General features: G+C 38.6%; 2 protein-coding genes across 4 annotated transcripts in view; one reads left to right on the top strand and one right to left on the bottom strand.

Moving 5' to 3' along the window:
* LOC101860506 (exportin-2) overlaps positions 1-23,328 on the top strand; it is a 49,047-nt gene that overhangs the window by 1,723 nt on the left and 23,996 nt on the right. For 2 of the 3 annotated variants that reach the window (XM_005101763.3, XM_005101762.3), the window contains exons 2-13: positions 5,608-5,727; positions 6,225-6,370; positions 7,557-7,658; positions 8,535-8,680; positions 9,729-9,819; positions 11,945-12,052; positions 14,508-14,600; positions 17,312-17,476; positions 19,930-20,059; positions 21,518-21,583; positions 21,833-21,942; positions 22,813-22,905. In XM_005101763.3, the coding sequence (XP_005101820.1) occupies positions 5,643-5,727; positions 6,225-6,370; positions 7,557-7,658; positions 8,535-8,680; positions 9,729-9,819; positions 11,945-12,052; positions 14,508-14,600; positions 17,312-17,476; positions 19,930-20,059; positions 21,518-21,583; positions 21,833-21,942; positions 22,813-22,905 (1,335 nt within the window). In that variant the 5' untranslated portion in view covers positions 5,608-5,642. The remainder of the gene's footprint in view (positions 1-5,607; positions 5,728-6,224; positions 6,371-7,556; positions 7,659-8,534; positions 8,681-9,728; positions 9,820-11,944; positions 12,053-14,507; positions 14,601-17,311; positions 17,477-19,929; positions 20,060-21,517; positions 21,584-21,832; positions 21,943-22,812; positions 22,906-23,328) is intronic. The other variant, XM_035970636.1, reaches the window with a different exon arrangement.
* On the bottom strand, positions 393-2,147 carry LOC101864401 (zinc finger BED domain-containing protein 4-like). The gene has a single exon (XM_005101779.1). It carries the CDS (start codon positions 2,145-2,147, stop codon positions 393-395), a length of 1,755 nt encoding a protein of 584 aa, XP_005101836.1.

The following is a 23,328-nucleotide window of genomic DNA, read 5'->3' as shown; positions in this document are numbered from 1 at the left end:
GGGGGGGGGTTGTGTGTTTTTTGGAGCTGATTTATTTCAATGAAGAGACAGTTTATTATGTAACTGTCTTTTATTTAAGTAGCCTATTTTGAAGGCCAAATAGTTTTGCGTGAATTTAAAAAAATATGATATATGAATTATAACACACATGTACATTGCATCTTGAAAAAAAAATGCTATCTAATAAAATAATCTGTACATTACTGTCTCCAGAAGTTTTATCAAATTACAAGCGTACAGAAGGTTGTTATATAATCTTAAATAGACTAAGACAAGTATGAAGGTACAGTATGACTGGATACATTCAATGAGTTATATCAGTATTGACGCTTACATCTCGAATGTTTGAAAATAGTAATGATGGGGCATGCAAAACAGTGCCATCATGAATTTCAGCCATTGATCTTATTCAGGAAAATAATCATATCGACATTTTTCTTTTTGAGGTTTGATCTACGAAGAGAGATGAGTTCCCCAGCCTTTGAAAATATTCGTTCACTTGGAACAGATGTTGCAGGAATGGCCAGTACATCTTTGGCGATTACTTGTAGTCTCGGCAAGACTTTTGCATGTTCTCTCCACCAAATCAGAGGGTCCTTATCTCTTGCAAGTCCTTGACTCTCCAGGTACTGCTTGACTTCCATCTCAGCAGCTGTCAGTGTTGTAGCTGCTGTTCTTTGAGATGTTTCTATCTCTTCATCAAAGTCAGACCAGAGCAGACTAGGTTTCTTTGGTGCCGGGGGTGCTGTGCTCAATTCCTCTGCCTGCTTGGAATGGTCACACGGAAGTACGACCGACTCCACTGCTCCTTTCAGCTCTTCCACTGCCTTAGCTGCACGTTCCGTAGATAAAAATCCTGACTGCCTGAACCTTGGGTCAAGAAGTGTTGACAGCTTTAGATGGGTTCTGTCCTCTACATCCCCAAATCTTATGTGCAGTAATTCGTGTAGCTTTTTGGACAGTGATGAGGTGTTCTTTGCTGTAATTTTCGACAAAATTTTCACCAGTGGAATTATCTTTGAGGCTGATGTGTTCTTCTCTGCTGACAACTCTGTGGTAGCCTCATAGAATGGTTCCAGAAAGCTCATTGCGTCTTTGGCAGCAGGTATATCAGCGGCGTCAAGGCACAGACTGCTCTTCCCAGCCAAGCACAGTACTGTAGTGACTTCCTCATGCTGGTCTACATAGCTCCTGATCATGTCAAAAGTACTATTCCACCGGGTCTCTTCGTCTTGCTTCAGCTTTTTCATTTTGCTTCCTCTCCTCTCGTGCACTTCTCTCAGAGAGTTGGTGGCCCCAGTGCTGGAATGAAAGTATGTGACAATGCTCTTGATTTTTTTGACGAGGCTCTTGATCTCCTCCACTTCACTGATGGAACTTCTCACCATGAGATTGAGCGTGTGGGCAAAGCAGGCATGATGTCTAATCATCAGCACTTCAACAGCGTTCACGATGTTTCTGGCGTTGTCTGTCACTACAGTAGAAACTTTGCGCTCTATTCCAACTTCTTGGAAGGCATCTCGCAGCTCTGCAGCCAAGTTCTCTACCGTATGCCTCTTTCCTTCAGATCTTGTGAGAAGAACTGATGATTTCAGCTCCCATTGCGAAGTGATGTAGTGAGCAGTAATTGTAGTATAGGCTTCGTTGGACCGTGAAGTCCAACAGTCTGATGTTACAGCCACATCGTTGACTGCTTTGAGCTCACATATCAGTTTGTCTTTTTCTTCCTGGTAGCGACTCGGCAGTAGCTGACTTGTCAGTCTTTTCCTCGAAATGATTTCATACTTAGGATCCAGTGCGTTGATCAGTTTCCTGAACCCTTTCTGTTCTACAACAGAGAGCGGTTGCATGTCTAGAAGTATGAGATCCAGTATATGTTCATCCAGTTGCCGTTTTCTCACTGAATCTGGTTTGTACTTTGCAGTCCGTTCCACCGTTTGTTGCAGGGTTGGTTGCACTTGGGGTGCTGTAGATGTTGTAGCTGTTGAGTCAGTGATTGCCAGGGTGCTCTCCTCTCGTCTCGACACTTGTAGCTTCCTTTTATTGCTTTCCTCTTCTGTTTCAAATTCAATCGGATGCTTTGTTTTGACATGACGAACCAAGTTCGATGTTGAACGTTGACAATAAGTAAAGTTTTGCTTACACATTTTACATTCAACAGTGCTTTTGTCCGCCAACAAGGACATAAATTTCCAACAAATACTTTGCGGCATTTTGGGTAATAGTAATAAATCCAAAACAGTATCAGTACATGTATTAGTATCAAGTTCAAAATCAGATGAAAAAAAGTAAGCTGTGGGCTGTGCAATTCTAAATTACCAACTGACTTAGTGATTAAACCGTTCAGGAAACTAGAGGCTGTCGTTAGCATCAAATTAGAACGCACACAGTGTGACCCACTCACACAGTGAAACATAATACGCACGCCATCCATCTTACAGTGTTACGTCGCCCACCAGCCTCCCACTCCCTTTGGTACCACTAGGGGCTTGAAACAGCTTTAATTAAAAAACAATAGGCCCAGACGCAAAGCCTAACCTCGGTTCGAGTAGCTTGTCTGCTAGAGTTCGTCCTCTCACCCGCCCGCAGAGAGATTAAAATTGTGGAGCGGACCCAAAAAACGAACTGTCTTGAGGTTCGCAGTCCGCTTGCTCTTGCCGCTTAGAGTTCGTCCACTGAGAGACTAAAATTATGGAGAGGACCCAAAAAAACGAACTGGCTTGAGGTCCGCAGTCCGCTCGCTGAGAGAGTCAAATTGTGGAGCGGACCAAAAAAAACGAACTGTCTTGAGGTTCGCAGTTCGCTCTCATCGCCGTCCGTTACCCGTTCGCTCTGACTGAGTCCGCGAGTAACGAACCCGTCCGTCCGCTCGCCCCATCCCTATTGGACCAGGGCCTGGGGTTGAGTCTATTTGAGAAAAAGATATATATGGCCACCTTTAGGTGAGAATAACCCATGTCTCGCTATTCTCACCCCCCCCCCGGTGAGAATAGATATATAGCTCCCACCCCGGACACCCCGGCGTGGGCATGAGGGGTAATTGTTTGGAAGTGGCTATTCTCACCCAGGGTGAGAATAAAAATACGATCTACCTCTCATCCCGGGTGAGACTTGCCAGCGTAGGCTATTCTCACCCGGTGCGAAACAAGACCTGTTTTTCCTCATTTCGGAATACTGTCTATTGGTGTGGATGATCAAATTGATAAAGGAAATTTTGATAAAAGCCAAGAAAAAATTACATAGCACAAAAATAAGCTAATTTGATCGTCTTCAAAGATTCTATGGCTATTTCACTTTTCGAATTGAGCCGAACTACGCGGGTCGCCATTTTGTTTTGCCTGGAAGTTCTCGCAAGATCTACTTCTCCCCTCTCTCTCTCTCTCTCTCTCTGTCTCTTTCTGAATACTTTCTATCGGTGTGGACGATCAAATTGACCAAAACAAAGTTTTAAAAAAATGATGTTAAAACACAAAACTAAATGAATTTGGTCGTCTACAAAGATGCTACAGCTATTTAACTTTCCGAATCGAGCCGAACTACGTGGGTCGTCATTTTGTTTTGCCCGGAAGTTCTCGCGCTACTCCTCTCTCTCTCTCTTTCTCTCTCTCCACTGCCCACAGACAAAATTGCACGCTTTTAGGCTAAAACTAACAGTAGTAATAGATCTAGAACGTTTGTTCACCACACAGAATTCTGCAATTCTGTTATCACAGTGTAGAATTCTGTGGTTCAGGGTGAACGCTTCACTGGTTGGCCAAGGCTATAACGGTGAACGCCCACCGGGTGAGAATAGCCAAAAGACTCGTCTGCGCTATTCTCACCCGGGGTGAGAATAGAGGTGGCCTAATTGTTTTACTTTCTCGCGTTTAATTCCCGGGGAGGACTTCCGTAACGAGGGACCACTCTGCTCTATGAATATCATTGGCACAATGGCCATCAAAATCAGTATGGAAGGTCTAAACTAAAGCCAGTATGTTACAAGACTTAGATCTAGGTTTAGAAGATCTACAGGTTACAAATGATGAAATTGCCGTGGTTTATTCTTAGGCAAGTTATTCTTAATTCCAACGCAAAGATTCTAGATCTAGACTAGATCTGGGCACGGCCGGAATTAATAAACACGAGAAAGTAAACAATTGCCGCATGAGGCAAGGACTCCCCCACTGACCTCTAGCCCTAGCACTACTCGCAGGCCGATAAAATCACCTAGACTCTAGATCTCTAGATCTAGGATTCTAGGCCTCTTAGGTCCTAGACCCTTGGTGGCCTACCGCATGTGGTTAGGAACAAATAATAATAATGTTTTTCGCCTCTCCAGTAAAAAAAAAAAGGCTCACTACCGACGCCACTGAGCGGGATGTGGGACCGGCCTCCGGCCGGACCATTCGTTGTTTACACACTTACGATGGCTAGCCTTTCTGCCTGCACACATTATTATGGCTCAAGGAACAGAGAAAGTGTACGAACGTAACGAGACACGAGCACATGATCTTGCACGACGGTTGAAGGGTTGTAAATTATTCAGGACCAAATGGGCGAGGGCGTTAAATCGTGTACTGGATCTAGATCTAGTTTAAATAATTTTAAGCAATCCAAGCTCTTTTCTTCACTTTCATTTTTTTTTCTTTTATTCTTTCTTTTTCTTTGTTTTTTTGCCTCTTCTGTCCCCTTCTTCTTGAACATTTGGAGTTTGGAGCCAAAAAAGAGCCAGAGAGCCAAATGTTGAATGAAATTCTCGGGGCCAGACGCGATTCAAAAGAGCCAAATTTCTGGGATTTGGCTCCAATTTGACTACCCTGACTGTGTCTGGGATTTGGCTCCAATTCGACAACCCTGACTGTGACTAGATCTGTCTTCTATTCGGACACCAACACGATCCTGTTGAGCATCAACCTTTGTAACCTCAGCCCTGATTCCTCTTGGGTCCTTTCCGGTATTTAAACCCTGAATTTAACCATAATTTGATATTTTGCGAACAAACATCATCGGCAAGCGTGTTGAAAAGTAATCGTTGAGAGTGAAGAACCAGAAGTAATCGTCGGTGAAGCCAAAACCCACTCTCCATAGTTGTCATTGGGACCAAAACCGGATTGTCCCATCATTATTTGTTCATCATGAAAGCAAAAGGGACAACAACAAAAATGAATAGACTAGACATCATAAAGTAAAGGCTAGCCGAGTAAAAGATGTTTGAACTGATCGAAGTGCATGGGAGGCATCTCATCATATCATAATTATTCACTTTATAGGCCTATTTCCTGTCATCATATTATATGCACGGAATCCCAAAGTGACCATCAAACATAAAAATTTCTCACAAAATATTCATACATATGCTGCTCTAATTGTACATGATGCTGAAAAGAAAGCTAAAGTACTACGTATTCATGGCATAGAGCTTGAAATGAAAAAGTTTTTAATTTTTGACGTTACATGTTTAAAAGTCAGCAGGAGAAAACCTTCTTCAACTTACAATACTAGTTTCTTTTTCCAAATTGTCTTAAAATTTGTCTTGCCTTCGATGCAGTAGCTTTGAAGTAACGACTTACGTACAAACACAGCTTTAAAAAAAAGTAAACATAATTTTGACTCACTATAATTTTTCAGAGATCTAAACAGGAGGAAACGCGCCAATTTCAGTCATGGAAATCACTCCAGAGAACCTCAGTGCCATGTCTGGGTACTTGCAGCAGACACTTTCACCTGATGTCGATATCAGGCGTAATGGTAAGGAAAAATCTATGTTGTCTCGAGTCTTGATAATGATAAAGGAATTTACAATTTTCTGCTATAAAGTTTGTCTTACGGAACCAATGGGAAAATGCAAAAATATTTAAGCTCACTTAATGACTCAGAATCAGAATGTCTTGTCTTGTCACTTATTTGTGGTTTCCAACAAACAAGATCCTTTCTAATCTTTGTTTATGGATGGATTTTTTGTTCTTCTATACAAAATTCGGTAAGGATTTTTTGTGACCCATTATAAGGTAAATTAGATAATATACTTACAAGTATTCTGCCTTTTTTCAAGACAACTTGCTGGCATGATTGCAGTTCAAAGACCTGTGTGGCTCCTTGTTATTGAATGATATTATAAAGAATTTTAAAGATTCTACTTACCTTGTACTCATTTAGATTCATGTTTTACTAGTTAATTTGTTGCAATATAGAAAAAAAATGTTTTTGACATTGTATTGATCTAAAAATAATTGTTTAACTTTCAGCTGAAAAGTCTCTTGAGTCTGTAGAATGTAACAGAAATTACCCAGTGCTGTTGCTGCATTTGATGGACAAACAAGACGCTGATGCTCATGTGAGAATTTCTGCTGCTGTCACTTTCAAAAATTATGTGAAAAGAAATTGGAGACAGGTATTTCTTTTTCATCATTGTTTCTTTTTTTTCTTTCTTTTTGCAAGGAAAGTAATTGCTGTTAGAGCTATTTAGCTTGTTTTTAGTTTCAGGTTATCTGAGTAGACTGGAGAAATATTGTTTTCTTGAGCAGCATCAGTTGCTTGGTTAGCTTTGAGATCTTCACAAAATCAGGTGAAATATGTGGAGTCTTTCCTAAATAATTCATTCTCTTTTTAGTTATTAATAATTTAACATCAAATAATTCAAATGGTGGAAATAGTTGGAAGTTCTGTGTGTCTGCTTCTTTACTCTTTCATTTTTCATCCTCTTTGTAAATTAAATGACGATTATCACATCACTTAATGTTTCTTTTGTACTTTGACAAAGTAAAAAATTTAATGGGCTTTTGGCAAATTGCTGTTCCTCTTATATGGTGTCCATTATTTTAGAAAGTAAGTTACTGTAAAGTGGTTTTATGATTAATTTCTTTAGAATATCTAAAACCAAAGTGAAGTCATGAAATCAAAGTATTACAAATTGAAGTTTGAAGAGCTAGCACAGTTAAAATAGTAAATTGTACTACTTGTGTCACGACACCGTGGAATCAGGCACTTGTCAATTTTTGGACATATGGAGTTATTGGTATATATAATCTTAAAATATTTTAGCTTGTTTATTTGTCTAGTTTCTGTTGACAAAAATACCCATCTATCTTGAATAGAAGTGGAGATGTTTGTGATTTAAGGAGGTTGAGCCATCTGGTATTAGCTATACAGTTAGTGAGAAAATGGCTGCCAAATTTTGGTGATTTTCAAAGCTTTAATGTCTTTGAAAACGGCACATTTACAATTTTTATGCCTTTGATCAATGATTTTCAGTAAGATCTATACAGAAATGTGTTTTTAAATGGGCATAAAAGGTGTTGAGCCAAAAAAAGAAAATTTGGAAAAATTGCCCAATGGCCAGAAAATGCAGATTTCTTTGATTTCATTATTTTGATAAGCACCTGATTCCACATGATGTCTCACATTTTAACACTTTCTTACAGAAGCATGTGGCGTAAGGTGTGGTTTAAAAAAAAGAAAAGGCCACCTTGCTTTCCTTTTCAAATTTGGTTCATAAAGCATCAGAAATTCATATTGTATCATTGTTTTGCATTCTACATGAACTATTGTCTCTGTTTTCCTATCTTTTTCTCCTCTAGGATGATGGGCTTGCTGATAAAATTCACAAAGAAGACAGAGATGCTATTAAGCAATACATTGTTGGTCTCATGCTCAAAAGCCCTGAGCAAGTTCAGAAACAGGTTGGTGTCTTTCTTTTTGTAGTGTAAGGAGAGAGACATGACATGTATGACTATTTTTTAAAAATGTTTGTGGTCTTGTAAGTACAAAACATGAAAAATTAGCCTCTGTGGTTTGTTATTTCTCTGAGAGTTGTATGATCTTTTCTTGAATTATTTGACTTTTTTTGGTCTTGTAATTTTGCAAGTAAACGTGATCTTGTTTTGATTGGGCAGGTTTGATTTCAAGAAAAAGGATAACTGTTTCAAAATGTTTTCGTAACAGCAGCAAGTAGATCTCAGTAATGCATTGAGTCCATTGTTAATGTGAAAACAAATCCCTGAACATTCTGCTTTTATTTAGTGAACAAGATAATGGTAGTTTTACTTTTCCTGCTTTCTAATTTCAGGTAGAAAGTGGGACATCTTTCTTTGGTGCATGTCTAAAAATATATTAGTAAATGCAATCTGTTTCTTCTCCTTTGCTCATCTTCCTATCTTCATTTGTTTCTGTACTGTCATTGTGTCTGCTGCTTTCTTCGTGGTATTACCTTTGTTTTCTCTGGCGCTGACCAGATGACAAGGACATGTGGTTACTTGAGGGAGGCATTGTGCTGCCAAAAGTGAAATGGTCGCTGCTAAAGGGGTTTGAAAACAACAACAACCTTTGTTTAGGAAGGCAGATTTTAGCTGAAGATAGTAAAAGCTCTTTTCGCTTACTGATTTGAAACGAATAAGACTTTGAAATGATATTCTGACCCCTGCACCTGTATTTATATCCCAACATCTCGTAAGTGCCATTGAAATATAATTAAGAACATTGCACCGTGGTTTGATTTTTAAAAACTTTGTTTCCTTTTTTAATTACTTTTTAAAAGAATTAAAACATTTTTTTTCCAGTTGAGTGATGCTATCAGCATAATAGGTCGGGAAGATTTTCCCAAGAAATGGCCAGGGTTGCTGACAGAGATGATCAGTAAATTTGAAACAGGAGACTTCAACGTCATCAATGGTGTGCTTCGGACAGCACACTCCATTTTCAAAAGGTACGTTTGGTATCAACTAGCTTTGTTAACAATTCTTTGCTTTTCAGCTTGACATTTTTGCAGGTGGTTGGCTGGTGCTCTGGAATGGTATGCTCCTTTTTTCCTATTATACATCTATGGTCCTGATCTCTCCTCTTCCTTTTTTTTTGTGTTTGTTATTATCTTGTGACTCCGCTAATCTTCGGCACTTACATGGCTTTATTGTGTTGCAAGTGCCGTAAAACTCTACTAAAGCTGAACTATAAATTTTTGTGTCACTGCTTTGATAGTTTTTCTTTTCCAGTTTATTGTACATGCAGTACGCATTTTCTTTGTTTGTTTTTTTTTTCTTTTTTTAAGTCACATTGTGCCATCTATCCATACTTTGACAAAGTATTTGTTGTTGTGATGGTCATGTAATTAAAAAACCCGTCAGGATAAAACCACACGAGTGGAAGAGTACAATATTGTTTTAAAAGCAAAATCTTTTTATAGGTTACTGACTTTCTGGTAAAAGATTTGTAGGAGATTCAATTATTAATAGTTTGGATTCTGTGTCTATTTAGGTTGTTTTTTTCTAGAGATGAGCGAAGCCTCCGACTTGTGAGATTGATATAAAAATGCACTTTTACTCCTTCGTTTTGGGCAGACAAAATATATTCCCTTGTGATCCCTTGTGATCAATCTGGAACTAGTGATGTATTGAATGTTCTGACTTCTTTTTCGCTTTTACTTTCATGACATTGATTTTTCACCTGTGATATATTAGTTGTTGTTTGTTTTTTCATTACATATTTTTTATAAAAATCAGGAAGTTTAGGCAAGAAGAGATAATATCTGTAGATAAGGTGTGGTCGGGTGCGATTTGCTGCTTCTCCTTTTCTTCTCTTCAAAATTGTTTTAATCCTAATCTATCCCTGAGATTTTATAGCTCTTTTCACTCGGACCTTACATGAACTACAGAGAGACATAACGTCCCTTGTTGTCATGTATTCATGATTTGGGTCAAATGCAAGTATTATGCCCATGTGATGGTTGCAGACGATAGTGGGGTGTTTTTTTTTTTCAGATATCGCCATGAGTTCAAGTCACAAGAGCTCTGGGAAGAGATCAAATTTGTGCTTGAGAACTTTGCATCAGCTCTGACAGAACTTTTCAAGGTTAGTGTACCACACTCAAATGAGGATTGTTTGTTGGTTGGTATATATTTGGTTCTACAATGTCAAATAGATAACAATATCTAAACCTACTTTAAAAAGTAAATGCTTTGTTTTAAGATATTTAATTAGTTTCCTCTTTTGTGCCTCTTCAGTCCTTTCATCATATGAGAAAAGAAGTTAAAGTTTGACCATTTTTATTTTTATTTATTGAAAAAAAATTGTTTTGTTTTGTCTTACCTTGATTTTCTTTAGAGGAGAGGTGGGTATATTTATTTTGCTGCACAGGTGGAGTAGGGGTGGAAGTAAATTGATCCTGTGCTACTACCTCAGATGAGCTTAGCAATTTCACCTCAAAGAAATTCTTAAAGGGGTAGGAGATTGGATGAGTACCACACCTTCTATTTGTAGTGTTTATAATTTGTATTTTTTTTGTTTTTTTTAAAGTGATTAAGAAAAAGGATTTTTTTCACTGCACAGCGGCCATGGAATTTTAGTTGCAGGTGGGGGGGTCCCTCCGCGCGCCTTATCATGTCGGGGTCACGGAGGTCGGCTCCCTGTCGCCGTTCTGTGTGGGCTGACTTAATTTTTTGTACTTTTCAACGTTAAGTTTTAGGTGTATCCTTGTATTTATGGTAATTATAATTTAATGCAACCAAAGCACGCATTTTTGCACTTGAGACTCAGAAAAGAACAGACATTGTAGCTTGTCTGGTTATTTTGTTTGACGCGCTAAAGACGGCAATGCTAAATTGAAAATTTTTTTTGACAAGTGTGAATGAAAAAAATCACTATTAAAAAAACCACACAACAAAAATTGTCTAACTTTTGGAACATGAAGGACATTACATTTTTTCAGATACTCAGAAAAGACGGTATCTGCTCATATAATATAAAGCTGTAATTTTGCAACTTTATCCATCTGGCACACAATTCACTGTGAAGTAATTCCTCCAAATACAACTTTATATGTCTAGTATATTTGTGAAAATTAGCATATTTTCTCGAAAGTTTATAAAGTGCCAGAATACAGGAACAGTATCTGTTACACTCCAGAAATTCCTTACTTTTCTTAAAACGCTAAATCTAGGTTTTTGTAAGTTGACTGAATAACAGGGATCACTTTTCGTAATTGGGTTATATGAATAATTTCTAGCTTTCCAGTGACACTGAATCAGCACCAGACTTTTAGGAATTTTCAGCTTTTATTTTCGTTTCTATGACCATTTGCAATAACTGACAATGTTCTGATTTCTTTACATTCATAAGTGTCCGCACATATTTCTGATACAAAAACTAAGAATGAACGTGTATCTGTCATTATTTTTATTTTTGTTATTCCATACAAGAAGTTTATCTCTACCCATGTATTTACACTGTGTTGTAATTTTTAAAAATTGCATAATAAATAATATATCTTTCTTAGTTGTATGCAGGCTGCCGCAGACTCAGCATGATTCATGAAAAACGCAGAGTAACTTTCTCTTGTTTAATGGTAAAACAAGAGCTAACGCTGAGTGTCTTTAGTTTAAAAATGCAGACGTGCATCTTTCTTCTCTTATAACTTGACTATTACTACTAAGATTTCTCATGGTAAAAGACATGATATTCGTAGTCAGTTTAACATAGATTTTGGAGAGATCTGTCGTGCCGTTTAAAAAACCCCAATTGTTTATTCATAAGTATGCAACTAAAATCGGACAAATTGGGTACTCTACGAATACTTGTCTAGAACAAAAACTAAGGCACAAAAATTGACCCTTCTAAAGCAGAATAAATCTCAAGACATTGAGCTTTTAGTACATTAGTGTAATGGTTTGTTGTGTGGGATGGGGGAAAAGTTAAATTGTTTCAAACGTTTGCAAAAAAGTGAACTTCTTAATCGACACCGGCAAAGTTGCTTCAGGGCTCATTAACCCCATAACCCCAAGCCGGGGAGCTCTGGCGGGCTGCTGAGTCATGCTAATTAAAAGTCACAAAATTGGGCGAAAAGTGACGCTGTGTTTTAGGCTTTAAGAATCATTGTCTCAGATTTGAGTGAATTTGGTGTGTCTTGTTGTTGGTTTAGAAAGGGCTGTGTCTTGACACAAGGAATCAGACCTCTCATAACAATCAACCTCTTTTTCAGGCCACCATGGATTTGGCCACAAAGCATGCCACTGATCCAAATTCACTGAAAGTCATTTTCAGTAGTATTCTGCTCATCTGCAAGATCTTCTACAGTCTCAACTTTCAGGTATGCATTTCATTATAATTTGATAGTGGTTATTAGACTTTGGTAATGACGGGGGAAAAGAAAGGTTGATGATACATAATCTTGATCATGTGAATGCAGGTACAAAATTTTCAATGTAAAAATCTCTCAGGGGTTGGGGGGGGGGGGGGGGCACTCGTGGCCTAGAGGTTAAAGTGCTTGCCTCTCATTCAATAGGTTCAGGGTCCGTATCCGAATAGCAAAGAATTTTTCTTCTCTAAAATTGTCACCTTTCACCTCCTTTCCTGTTCTCTAGCAATGTTCTGTCGTCTGCTTTCGGCTCCACTTTCTGCCCCCACCCCCTCACTTCCTTTGCCCCTCCTTTAGGCTCCTGACTCTTTCTGCAGCCTTTTTACTGCTACTCCTTGGCTCCTTCTTACTGTTGTCTTTCAGCCACACCCCTGATCTTCTGGTAGGAAAGATCTACACACCTAGCTTTCTCGAACAAGGGCGAAAAATCTTGGAGGTCCAGTGTGCAAGTTGCACACGTTAAAGATCCCTTGGTGGTTCAAAATAAATAAGAGCAGGCTTCGGCCGCCACCCGAGCAAAATTCAAAATTTCTTACTGAAAATGTTGTGTAATGTTTCTCGCACGCTCATATGACCTAATGCAGTTCCGAGCGCCGTAAAACACTTACCATCCCCCCGCGGCAGTGCCACTGACTGTAGTGTCTTTAGGCCATTCCCAAAGGGGGGACATTTCTCGTTCAAGCACAGTAGAATTGTAAATGGGCTGATTCATGTCACACTCATAACTGTGCCTGATCTACAACAGGGAACTGCTGCTTTTTCTTTCTTTATCCTTACTATTGTCATTTCCTCTACTTCTTTTGTATGTTTGTCACTCTCTTGTGACCTGCTATTTCCGGGGTCCCTTGATAGTTGAAGCAGACCTTGTGCTGTTGAAGCTAGAGAGGTGAGCAGAGTAAGTCTGATTCCCTGCAAAGACTTCTCTGTTGACACCCACCCGTTGGCGCTCATATGACCTTTTGCAGTTGCGAGCGCAGTAAAATCCTCTACTATTTTTTTTTAAAACACTAACCGAAAAAAAATTGTTTAAATCTCCCAACAGTTTACTGTGCTGTGTTAAGAGTTGATTTATTACCAGGTGGATAATGAAAACTGCTACTGATTTGACAGGGATTTAGACAGTGTAGTAACTGATATGACTGTTTTGGCCTTTTTAATAGCTTTGCTCCTTTGGTGCTGAATGTTATCAGAGTGTTTGTGTTTTGTTCTCTTTTGCGTGCATATTATATTGCACTGTAGGTACATCAGTACTGCATTGAGAAATATTTCGTTACGTTTATGAAAAAGTTAGTTTCATTTTGTCTGATTCATATTCTTTTCTATTCCTGGCTAGGTCTCCCGTAGGTTTTTTAACCCACAAAGCAATTCATATTTACATTTTGGGCCCAATTTTCCATCTAGAATGCAGTGTTCTAAGTCTTTTGGTCTACCATATGTGACAAATATGTCGGTTCCAGAGTAGCTCCTATTTATTTATTCAGACCAAAGGTTTCTTCAGTGTTGGGAAAGGAGTAACATTCCTTGATGTGGCTGCTGTATTGTATAGGTCCACACTTCTTTGGCTTTCATTTGCTAAGAAATTTTGTAACATCCTCAAAATGCTCATAGGAGCCATGTTTTTCATCAATAATCAAGCAAGAAGAGTAGTTAATCAATGACATAACGTCTATTCTGGTATGAGGGGAGTGAAAATTCAGAGGAAATTCACCCAAATTGTTCACTGATCATGCTTGCATGTATTGTACTGGGATTTGAATTAGACACTTTGGTGTGAAAGGCAGAGGTTTCATGATTTAGGCTAGGCCTAGTGAGCTCCCATTTAAAAAAATGTGATGTGTGTCACAACGCAGTAGAATCAGGCGCTCGTCAATATTTGGGCATATCGAGCTGTTGGTATTATCTGTTGGTATTATCTTAAAGGTTGTTCTTTTGCCTTGTTTTCGATGAACAAAATATCCACTTATCTTGAATAGAAGCCGAGATATTTTCGATTAAAGAAGGTGGGGTTGCCTGGTTTCAGAGGTTAAATTAGCGAGAAAATGGCCGTCAAAGTTTGGTGACTTTCATAGCTTATGAGTTCTTGGAAACTGCAAGTTTGAATTTGTTGTGCCTTTAATCAACGTTTTCCCATAAAATCCACACTTAAAAGTGTTTATGAATGAACATGTTGTTGTTGTTTTCAAATTCCTTTAGCTGCGAGCCTTTCGCTCTTGGCAGCGCGATGCTTCCCTCAAGTAACCACATGTCCTATTAATGGACATGCAAGATGTTGAGCCAAAAACCCAAAATTCGAAGAAAAACCCACCAAAACTGGCTGAAAAATGCTGATTTCTTGGATTTCATTATTTTGAGAAGCGCCTGATTTCACCTCGATGCCTCACATATTGTTTTTGTTTACTGTGGCCAGGACCTGCCAGAGCACTTTGAGGACAACATGAAGGTGTGGATGGAACATTTCCTCTCACTGCTGCAGGCAGACAACAAACTGCTACAGACAAATGTAAGTAACACACCGTCAACTTAATAAATAAATATTTGGGTATGGAAAGTTAATGTTTATGTTATTGGCCCACTGAATTCATCGGAAGAGCAATGTTTTATTTACAGATTAGATTTGAGAAGAGGTCGATAAATGCTTGAAAGGAAAGGTGCAAACCACACCAGACCATCTGCCAACCACCAACTTCCAGTCTTTAAATACAGTGCTTCCACTCTTCCGTATTTTTACGGAAATCCGTACTTTCTGCCAGTTCCGTACTTGTTCCTCCACCATTATCAACTCCCTCCGTAAAAATCTGCGACAGCGTAGGACTAGGAAAAGATCCGTACCTCCCTTCGTATCGTCTTGTATAAGTTAGGGATATTTACGGTAATTCTCTCGACAATAGTTTATGTTATAGAAACCTGCCAGATTGCGCATTTCCTGCCGTCGGCCATTATTCCGCTATGCCCCTTGCATTCATTGCGGGTTGGTCAGCAGTTCATTTTTTACCTGCAGATTGCCACTTTCCTCCTTTCTATCGTTCCCTCAATCCGTCTGTCTAGCTTCGGATTGTTGCAGCGGCTGGAAAATCTGCGCGTTAATCAAGTATATTGACTTGTGATCCTAGACAGAAAATTACTCTCAGAAAGAAACTTTTTTGCAAATTCATTGTCTAGATCTAGAGAAATTATCAGTGGGAAGGTTGTATGGCACGGGAACGCGATAACGGCCGCGATGAAAGAAATTTGTGCTAAAACAACTAAAATCAAGAATAATTCGAAGTGGTGTTCCGAGGTTGTGACATGCGACATTCAGACATGAAAATTGAGGAAAATTAGGGTATACGCTGGGTAACTGTATTGTGAAGGTATATATTTATTCATTATTCCCAGGTTTGCCTTCTATCAATGGTGCGATGATAAATTAATTGAATTATAGTAGCAATGGAAGGGGAACCTGCTTTTAAACATTGCCAGCAATGGAAAGATATTTAGGGGAAGAAATCAAGCAAGACAAAATCCTGGTGAAAAAATAGGTGGTATGGGTTGTTGGCAATCTCTTCAAACAGGCTCCCAAATGCCATTTTCAACCCTCTAAAAATACTCAATTTCAATTTCTTCGGGGGGCTTCTGCGGCCCCCGGATCCCCGGCAGAATTTTCCTTACTTTTCAGCTTCAGCTGATGGAAGCACTGTATATAGCTTGGTTGTTTACTGCCATGGAGATGTCAAGTGTCTCCTCTTTAATTACCTTATGACTTGGAAAGTTTTTTCTGAGGGCTTCTTTGGGGCAACGGGAAATTAATTTTGGTCTCAGTTTGTGGGATTTCATTGATAAGTCTTGATTCTGTTTGTGTCTTGAGCAATTGAATTCTGAAATGTATCAGCATTTGGGAAGAGCAATAATTATTTTTAATTATTTTGCATTTATATAGGGCTCTATCCCATTCAAGTATAAGCTCTGAGTGCTCTACATCAATTACATGATCGCTAAGCGTAATGCTTCATTCACACAAGATAAAAACATTTCACAATAACAAGAAAACTAGTTCACCCATATAAAGAGAAACTTTCACATCCATCCACATACTAATTATATTCACGCAAGGGCAGCAGTAAAAACAAAACATATCAACACTTACTAACAAACTATAAATTCGAATTAAACAAATGAGTCTTGAGCAATAGCTTACACATATTAAGATTTGTTATTTCTCTTAGGTCTTGGGGCAAAGATTTCCAGATTTTTGGGTCAAAAAATGAGAAACTTCTCTCACCAAAAGATCTTAATTTCTTTGTAGGAGCTTTGAATTTTGTTGCGTCCGGATGGCCGTAACTGACAAGATGGAACATACGCTGTTAAAAGCTCAGACAGATATTATGATGGGACATTATTGATCAGATATTTATAACAGATGCTAAAAACCTTATATTGGGTTCTTTTATCAACTAGAAGCCAATACAGAGCTTTTAAATATTTTTGATGCAGGATCTTTCTTCTTTAATTCCCGTACTTGTTTTTGCCGTGTATTATATGACCCCATTGTGTTACTAGTTACTTGTTTCAAAGACTGACATTATTGAAATCCTGTAGTTGTTCCGTCTCTTGCTTCAGAATCTAAGACGGAACTACTATGCTGATGTTGTGAACAGAAATTGAAGGACACTTCACTACTTATTTCTGCCAGCCGCTCCAGGCTCGCGGTTGGAACGGCTGTGCGGTCAGCCGAGCCGCAGCGGCTCGGGTTCATTAATTTACGTCATCTTCGACGGGAAATTACTTTTCGGCAATTGCTGCAAACAGGTCTCTTTTACTCGGAGTCCATTCATTAGATGAAAACAATCGAAACAGGTTTACTTTTTTTTTGATTTGATGACCAGTTTAGTGACGTATGTATAATTCGTACCAAAAGAGGGCCCTGTCATAGTGGGTTTATCTCCTTTGGAGATAAAGAGTTAATGTACCCAGAGTAAATGACACTGCCTGCATATGCACTGAAATCACTTCACCAAAGGCATGAAATATTCCTTAACACTATCCACCCACGCAGAGCGCAACACTTATCCCCAAGGACAAGGATATACGTGCGGTAAATGCTATATCACACTGTCGCCGATCGGCGTCCCGTGGGGAAGAGGTACGGCTTCTTACCGTCGCCGATCGGTGTCCCGTGGGGACAAAGTGTTAAGATATAATCATATCCTGATAACTTCTTTCTATTTCAAAAAGGATGATGAGGCTGGCCTGCTTGAACAAATCAAGTCCCAGGTTTGCGACAACGTAGCGCTGTATGCTCAGAAGTACGATGAGGAGTTTTCCCCACACCTTCAGGCGTTTGTCACTGCCATCTGGGGACTGCTGGTCACCACGGGACAGGAAGTCAAGTATGATCTGGTGAGTTCACGGCAAGGACATTAAAAGTAATGGAGGTTGCCCTGTGGGCGGCACCGCACGCCTGACAGGAGCCCTCTCTCGCGGCGGAACCGTGGGCTACCTGCGCTGCGCGATTGCCCGACTAAGGCACTGAAATCTAGATAAGAAAGAAGGTTTTATTCCGAGGTCCTTCAGATTAGGCAAGTCAATTAGTAAAAATGCCTTGCATATGTGTTGTATTTAAGTGTAAGAACCGATATGATGCTGCAATGGACCGAAGTTTTCACAGTTAAGTTTTTTCCCTTTTTTTTTCCCTTTTTAAAAATTTGAATGAAAGTGTTTCTATGCCCCCAGGAACACAATTTAAATCATTAATTCATAAGAGGCTGGCCCCGGCGCTTTATGCCAAGGCCAACCCAGGCTGAAAGGGATACAACACCCCAGCAGAAAGACTGAGATACTCAATTTTTAAAAAGTATTCTTATTCAAAAATATATATAATTATTATGAGTATATATATAATTATTATGTGTGTGTATGTATATACATATTATACATTTTAATTAAAGATATTGCTTTCCTTTGTGTGTGCAAATTAGATGCTACTGTAGTCTAAATGTAGATATCTAGAGGCTCCGTTAGAACATGAAATCAATATTCAACAACAATAATGATGAATATTTTCTATGTTAAAGAAACACCAAGCCATATCAGATGAGGGGAGAAGGTAGGGTGGGGTGGATAAGAGTTTGAGTCTTGTTAGATAGAACTATACTCGGTTTAATTCTATTGTTGTAGTCTTCACCTAAGATCCCACAATCAATAATTCCGGTTCACTTAAGATTCTGCTGTTAAAAAATAAACCAAACAAAGCAACAACAAATTTTACTACACAAGAGTCATCACTAAGACAAATTATCCCCCTCTGGAGTGTAATAAGGGACTAAAAACGCTGCTCTCCATATCATACTTTACTGGAAAAAAAACAACCTTCAAAGGTTATCCACGCTCATGCATGCGATCACACCTCCAAGGGTGCTGTTATCTCTTTTTTTTTTTTTTTTTTTGAATATTTGAAATCATTGTGCGCTCCACTTTGTGAAAACCAGGAAACAAAATTATTGTGATCAATAATATTATTTATAGACCAAGACATACTGTTAGCAATTAGATAAAGCAAACATTGACCCTCTTTTGTGTCCGCTATTCCTTACACATAAAGTTAGTTATGGCGCACGCCTAGAATCATGCAATCATATATCTTAAACTCAATTTAAAAGTATATTTTCATCCATTTCTTATAATTAAATATTTTAGCATCTTGAAAGATTATCTTTTTAATTTGGTATGTTTGATAATTTTATGTTACTCGGACAAGTTTTCTTCTTATTTTACACATCTTTTTGATTTTTAAACTAGATTATAACATAAAACTCTTAAAGAATTGAACAGTCCGTATCACACACATAATTTTTTCTCCCTGTCATTATCCGTCAGCCCGTCAGTTGATCACAATCTGTCTCTCTCTCTCTCTCTCTCTCTCTCTCTCTCTCTCTCTCTCTCTCTCTCTCTCTCTCTCTCTCTCTCTCTCTCTCTCTCTCTCTCTCTCTCTCTCTCTCTCTCTCTCTCTCTCCCTCCCTCCCTCCCTCCCTCCCTCCCTCCCTCTCTCTCTCTCTCTCTCTCTCTCTCTCTCTCTCTCTCTCTCTCTCTCTTATTTAATTTTTCCCATTCTCCTTCTTCCCTTCCCAAGGCCCGCCCCTCCTCTTTCATCCCAGCCCCATCCCCTTTTCCTTGCGTGCATTCCCCCACCCCGCCCACCCCCACAACGTGGCCCAGCCCGATAAAATTCTATAAAAAGAAACGCCACAGTTCGTGATTTAGCCCACACTCGGTGGCCATAATTGATCCCCAACGAGGCGTACTGCTCGCGGCGCCGCAAAGAGAGAGAGGAGACTCCATTAGTTCTAAACTCCTTGGTTCACGGGGACAAAAGAGCTGGAGAGTGTAAACATTTTATTTAAAAAAAACAGAAAGAAAGAAAGAAAGCCTTTCAAAGATGTGTAATTTTGGATTGTATGTAGCCTACTACTTTGTGTCTCATAAAAAAGCTTTTTCTTATTTTTTTTGCAGCATGATTCAGCTTTGAGCTGTGTCTTATTTTAATTTTGTGGAAGGGTTAGATTTCTCTCTGTTTGTCTAATTTCAGGAAAGTAGAATGTTCTAATCTCTTTCTTCGTTTGTAGACTTGTTATTAAGTCAAAGAATGTTTGCTTGGTGATGCTCCTTGAGATGTCTCCATCCAAAAGTGGAAAGGCATTCTGACCTGCAAGAGTTAAAAAACAATTTTGGATGATATAAAGTAGCGATGAACTTTATTTTGTGTGGTCTATTTTTGTAACAAAAACTTTCTATCAAGAAGTTAACGATGGCTGGTGTTGTACATTTAAAAAAATTGTTTGTAACTGTCATTTCAGCTCGTCAGCAATGCTATTCAGTTTTTGGCATCTGTGGCAGAGCGGCCCGCCTACAAAGTCCTCTTCGATAACACAGAAACTCTGGCCAATATCTGTGAAAAAGTTGTGGTACCAAATATTCAGTTGAGGGGTAAGCTGAAGTAATGGTTCTTTGTAAAGTCTACTGGTCTCTGGTCTAGATATAGTAATAGTCTATTGTCTTACTAATTTGTTGTACTTTTTTTTAGATTCGGATTTGAAATTTGTCCCTTTGAACCTTCACCTCCTACGCGTTACAGACTCCTGCTCCATAACTGGGTTTCTGAGCCATAAATGGTGGAATCATGACACTTCATTTTAAGCCTCTATTATTAAAGATATTTTACACAATAAAGGTATGAATGTTACTTTGAATTGAGCTGTCTTTACTAAGCTACACCTCTAAATTGCTAATTCATCAACATCCTCACTTGAATCAGCCCCATTTCCATTTAGCTCGCCACGCTCGTGTGTCCTGGAAGTGTCATGTTTAGATCAACGACATTCCTCATTGCTTTCTTTTCCATTCAAACTGTCACTTTAACTTTTACTGTCTCGGACAGACTCTTAAGTCACTGTCTGTGTAATTTCCTGTGAAGCCAGGCCCATCATTGTCTGAATTACCCAGCTGATCTGTCTTCTGATCAACTGTCAACAAGCGCTGGTGTTTGTTGAAATGTCAAGAGGTTGATGATTTAGAAACAGTTCGTTTTATGATAGAAATTTTCACTTAAACAGAATTCATAAAGGCTGCTGTTTTTAGAATAACGTTTAAACATGTATCAAAGTCTGAAACTCATTGGTAGATCCAAGATGGAAAAACACCTGATATGAGCTCAGTAAAGTAATTGACTTAGATGGATTACTTGGTGGTTTTTCAAACAAGATGCTGTGATGTATATGTTGCACTCACGGTAAAGGATTTTTCAAAATGTCAAGACTTTTGGTTACTTGATTTGAACAATACAAAACCCTCTCTGTAAATGAATCCCTTTTTTGAGATTGAGAAACTTCTGCAGAACAATGATCCTGTTCAATACGTTTAGACTTGTATTTCAATAGATCCCAGGACAAACAAATATACCAAGCAAAGAATGCGCTGACAGACTTTTGCAATAATGATTGTCTTACACCCAGATAAAATGTTGTGGTGCTGACAGACTATAGAAACAAGTATTGTTTGGCACTCAGATAAACAGTTGTGGGGGCCTGTAAACACATCTATACAAACCGTTGAATTAATTATTTTTTAAAAGAAAAATGAGTCAATAGATTGGCTGGCAGATTTATTTTTAGTGATGTCTCCCCTTTGTATATCTCCAGAGGGAAGGAAATTGTCATTTAGACCAATTTGGATGGCCAAGAGAATATACAGTAATAACAAGCTGTTATATCTCAGGATTTATTAACTTTTAAATGGCGAGGTGAAATTATTTATTGAGGGATGAAGCATGGTTAATTTGGTAAATAGGCACAATTTTACATAGCAAGTAACCCCCCACCCTCTCCACATCCACATCCCTTACCATCTTTCTTAACTTTTTCCACCGTTGCTTTTTTGTTCTTGTAGAGGCAGATGTGGAACTTTTTGAGGATAACCCTGAGGAGTACATGCGGAGAGACATTGAAGGCTCTGGTGAGTGGTGTGCTCGTGTGGTCTTCCTGTTTTCATATTGTGAGATGATTTAATATTTCTTGGGAGCAAATATGTGCGATAGTTCAAGATGTCCAAGACTGTCAAACGGTAGGTAGAATAGTGCATGGTAAAATTATAGTTTAATTTTTTGTTTCTTCTCGATTCATAAACTGTTGTCATTCATTCCTTCTCGACAACCAGTGGAAACATGAGGAATTGACATTCTTTTTTTTTGTTTGCATCCCACAGATGTGGACACAAGGCGGAGAGCAGCTTGCGACTTGGTACAGGCTTTGTCCAAATCATTTGAAGGATTAGTCATTCAGAACTTTTCTCGCTACGTCCAGGCTTTGTTGGAGGTAAGATGGGGGTGAATATTCTCAGAATTCACCAAAAACCACTTATGGTTTCCTTGGTAGGTTCTACATCTTTGTTGTCCCTCTGTGAATAGGTAGCAGGTGCTATGGTTTGATATGATCCTTGTTTCCTATCAAACATCTGTTGTCCTTATTTCTCTGTATTTGTTCATTTGTTTGTTACTGTCTGGTGACATCTCTTATCTTAAGTATTTATATGACCTATTTGTGTTGTAATATTTTTTATTAAAACTAAAAATTAAGATGGTAGAAATCTAGTTGGTTATGTGGCAGGCTTTTCAGTGCGGCCTGCTTTCACTTCTTTTTTTTGTCTTACTAATTATTGTCATATCTGTTCTTTTTTAAATGTTGTGAGTTTTTGTATCATCTGATTTGGCATTTGTCACATCCCTGCAAGTCTCCTCTTAGTTTTTTACATTTTCGTAAGTGGAACTATTGTTTGTTGTGTCTTTCCTATTCTCTCTTGTTACTGGGTTGTGTTTTTGTTGTTTTTTTTCTTTGTTGTTTTTTTTAAAGATTCTGTAACTGTTACCTTTATAAAGACAATTAATTTGTTTCTTTTTAATTTAGAATAATGAGCAAACATGAGGACACTTGTTCTATATTTGGAAAAATGCTTGATAAAACATATATTTTTCCAAGAATTGTGTTGGAAGCCTTTGAATTTGGAATATGAGAATGGCTAGGTGCTAGGTTGGGAAATGTGTGTGCAAAGCTCTTTGTTCCTCAGAGACTGACTGCAGGCCTGTTCATTTTTGGTTCATTCCTCTTATGAATAATTATACTAATGTGGGAGTCTAGGAGTGTTTGTGCCTATTTCTTCTCAGCTTTAAATATCTTCATTATCTGCAGGAATATGTCAAGAATCCAACTCAAAACTGGAAAAGCAAAGATGCTGCCATCTTTCTGGTGACTTCTTTAGCTGCGAAGGGTCAGACTCAAAAGGTGAGGAACAATTTGTAACGTAGAATATGAGAAGTACCAATTGAAACACAAGGGCTGCTTCTCTTTATAATGTCTTCATATGATTAGGGTAATGGCTCTTTTGTGTGTGACATATTATAATCCTGCCCATTTCTGCTGTCTATTGTAGTTCCTTTTAGTAATGGTCTGTGTTATTCCTAGGACATCTCAGGGGGGTATAGCAGTTGTTGTTTTTTTACAGCACGGTGATGGTTACTAAAGCTTTTCAATTTCTGGTGTGAAACTTCCAGGAGCTGAGTATACTTCCAGAAGTTTTTTACGTGTAGCTGTAAACCTGATGAAAAATATTTATGTGGTGCGATGGGTTCTTTGACCTGAATGCTTGGGGGGGGGGGGGGGTGTTCGTTGTTGTTATTTTTTTGTTAACACTTTTCTTTACATATG

The sequence above is a fragment of the Aplysia californica genome, unplaced genomic scaffold, assembly GCF_000002075.1.
Source record: "Aplysia californica isolate F4 #8 unplaced genomic scaffold, AplCal3.0 scaffold00298, whole genome shotgun sequence".
Classification (NCBI taxonomy): Eukaryota; Metazoa; Mollusca; class Gastropoda; order Aplysiida; family Aplysiidae; genus Aplysia; species Aplysia californica.
The sequence above is the reverse complement of the archived record's forward strand: the minus strand, read 5'-3'. Positions and strand labels throughout refer to the sequence as shown.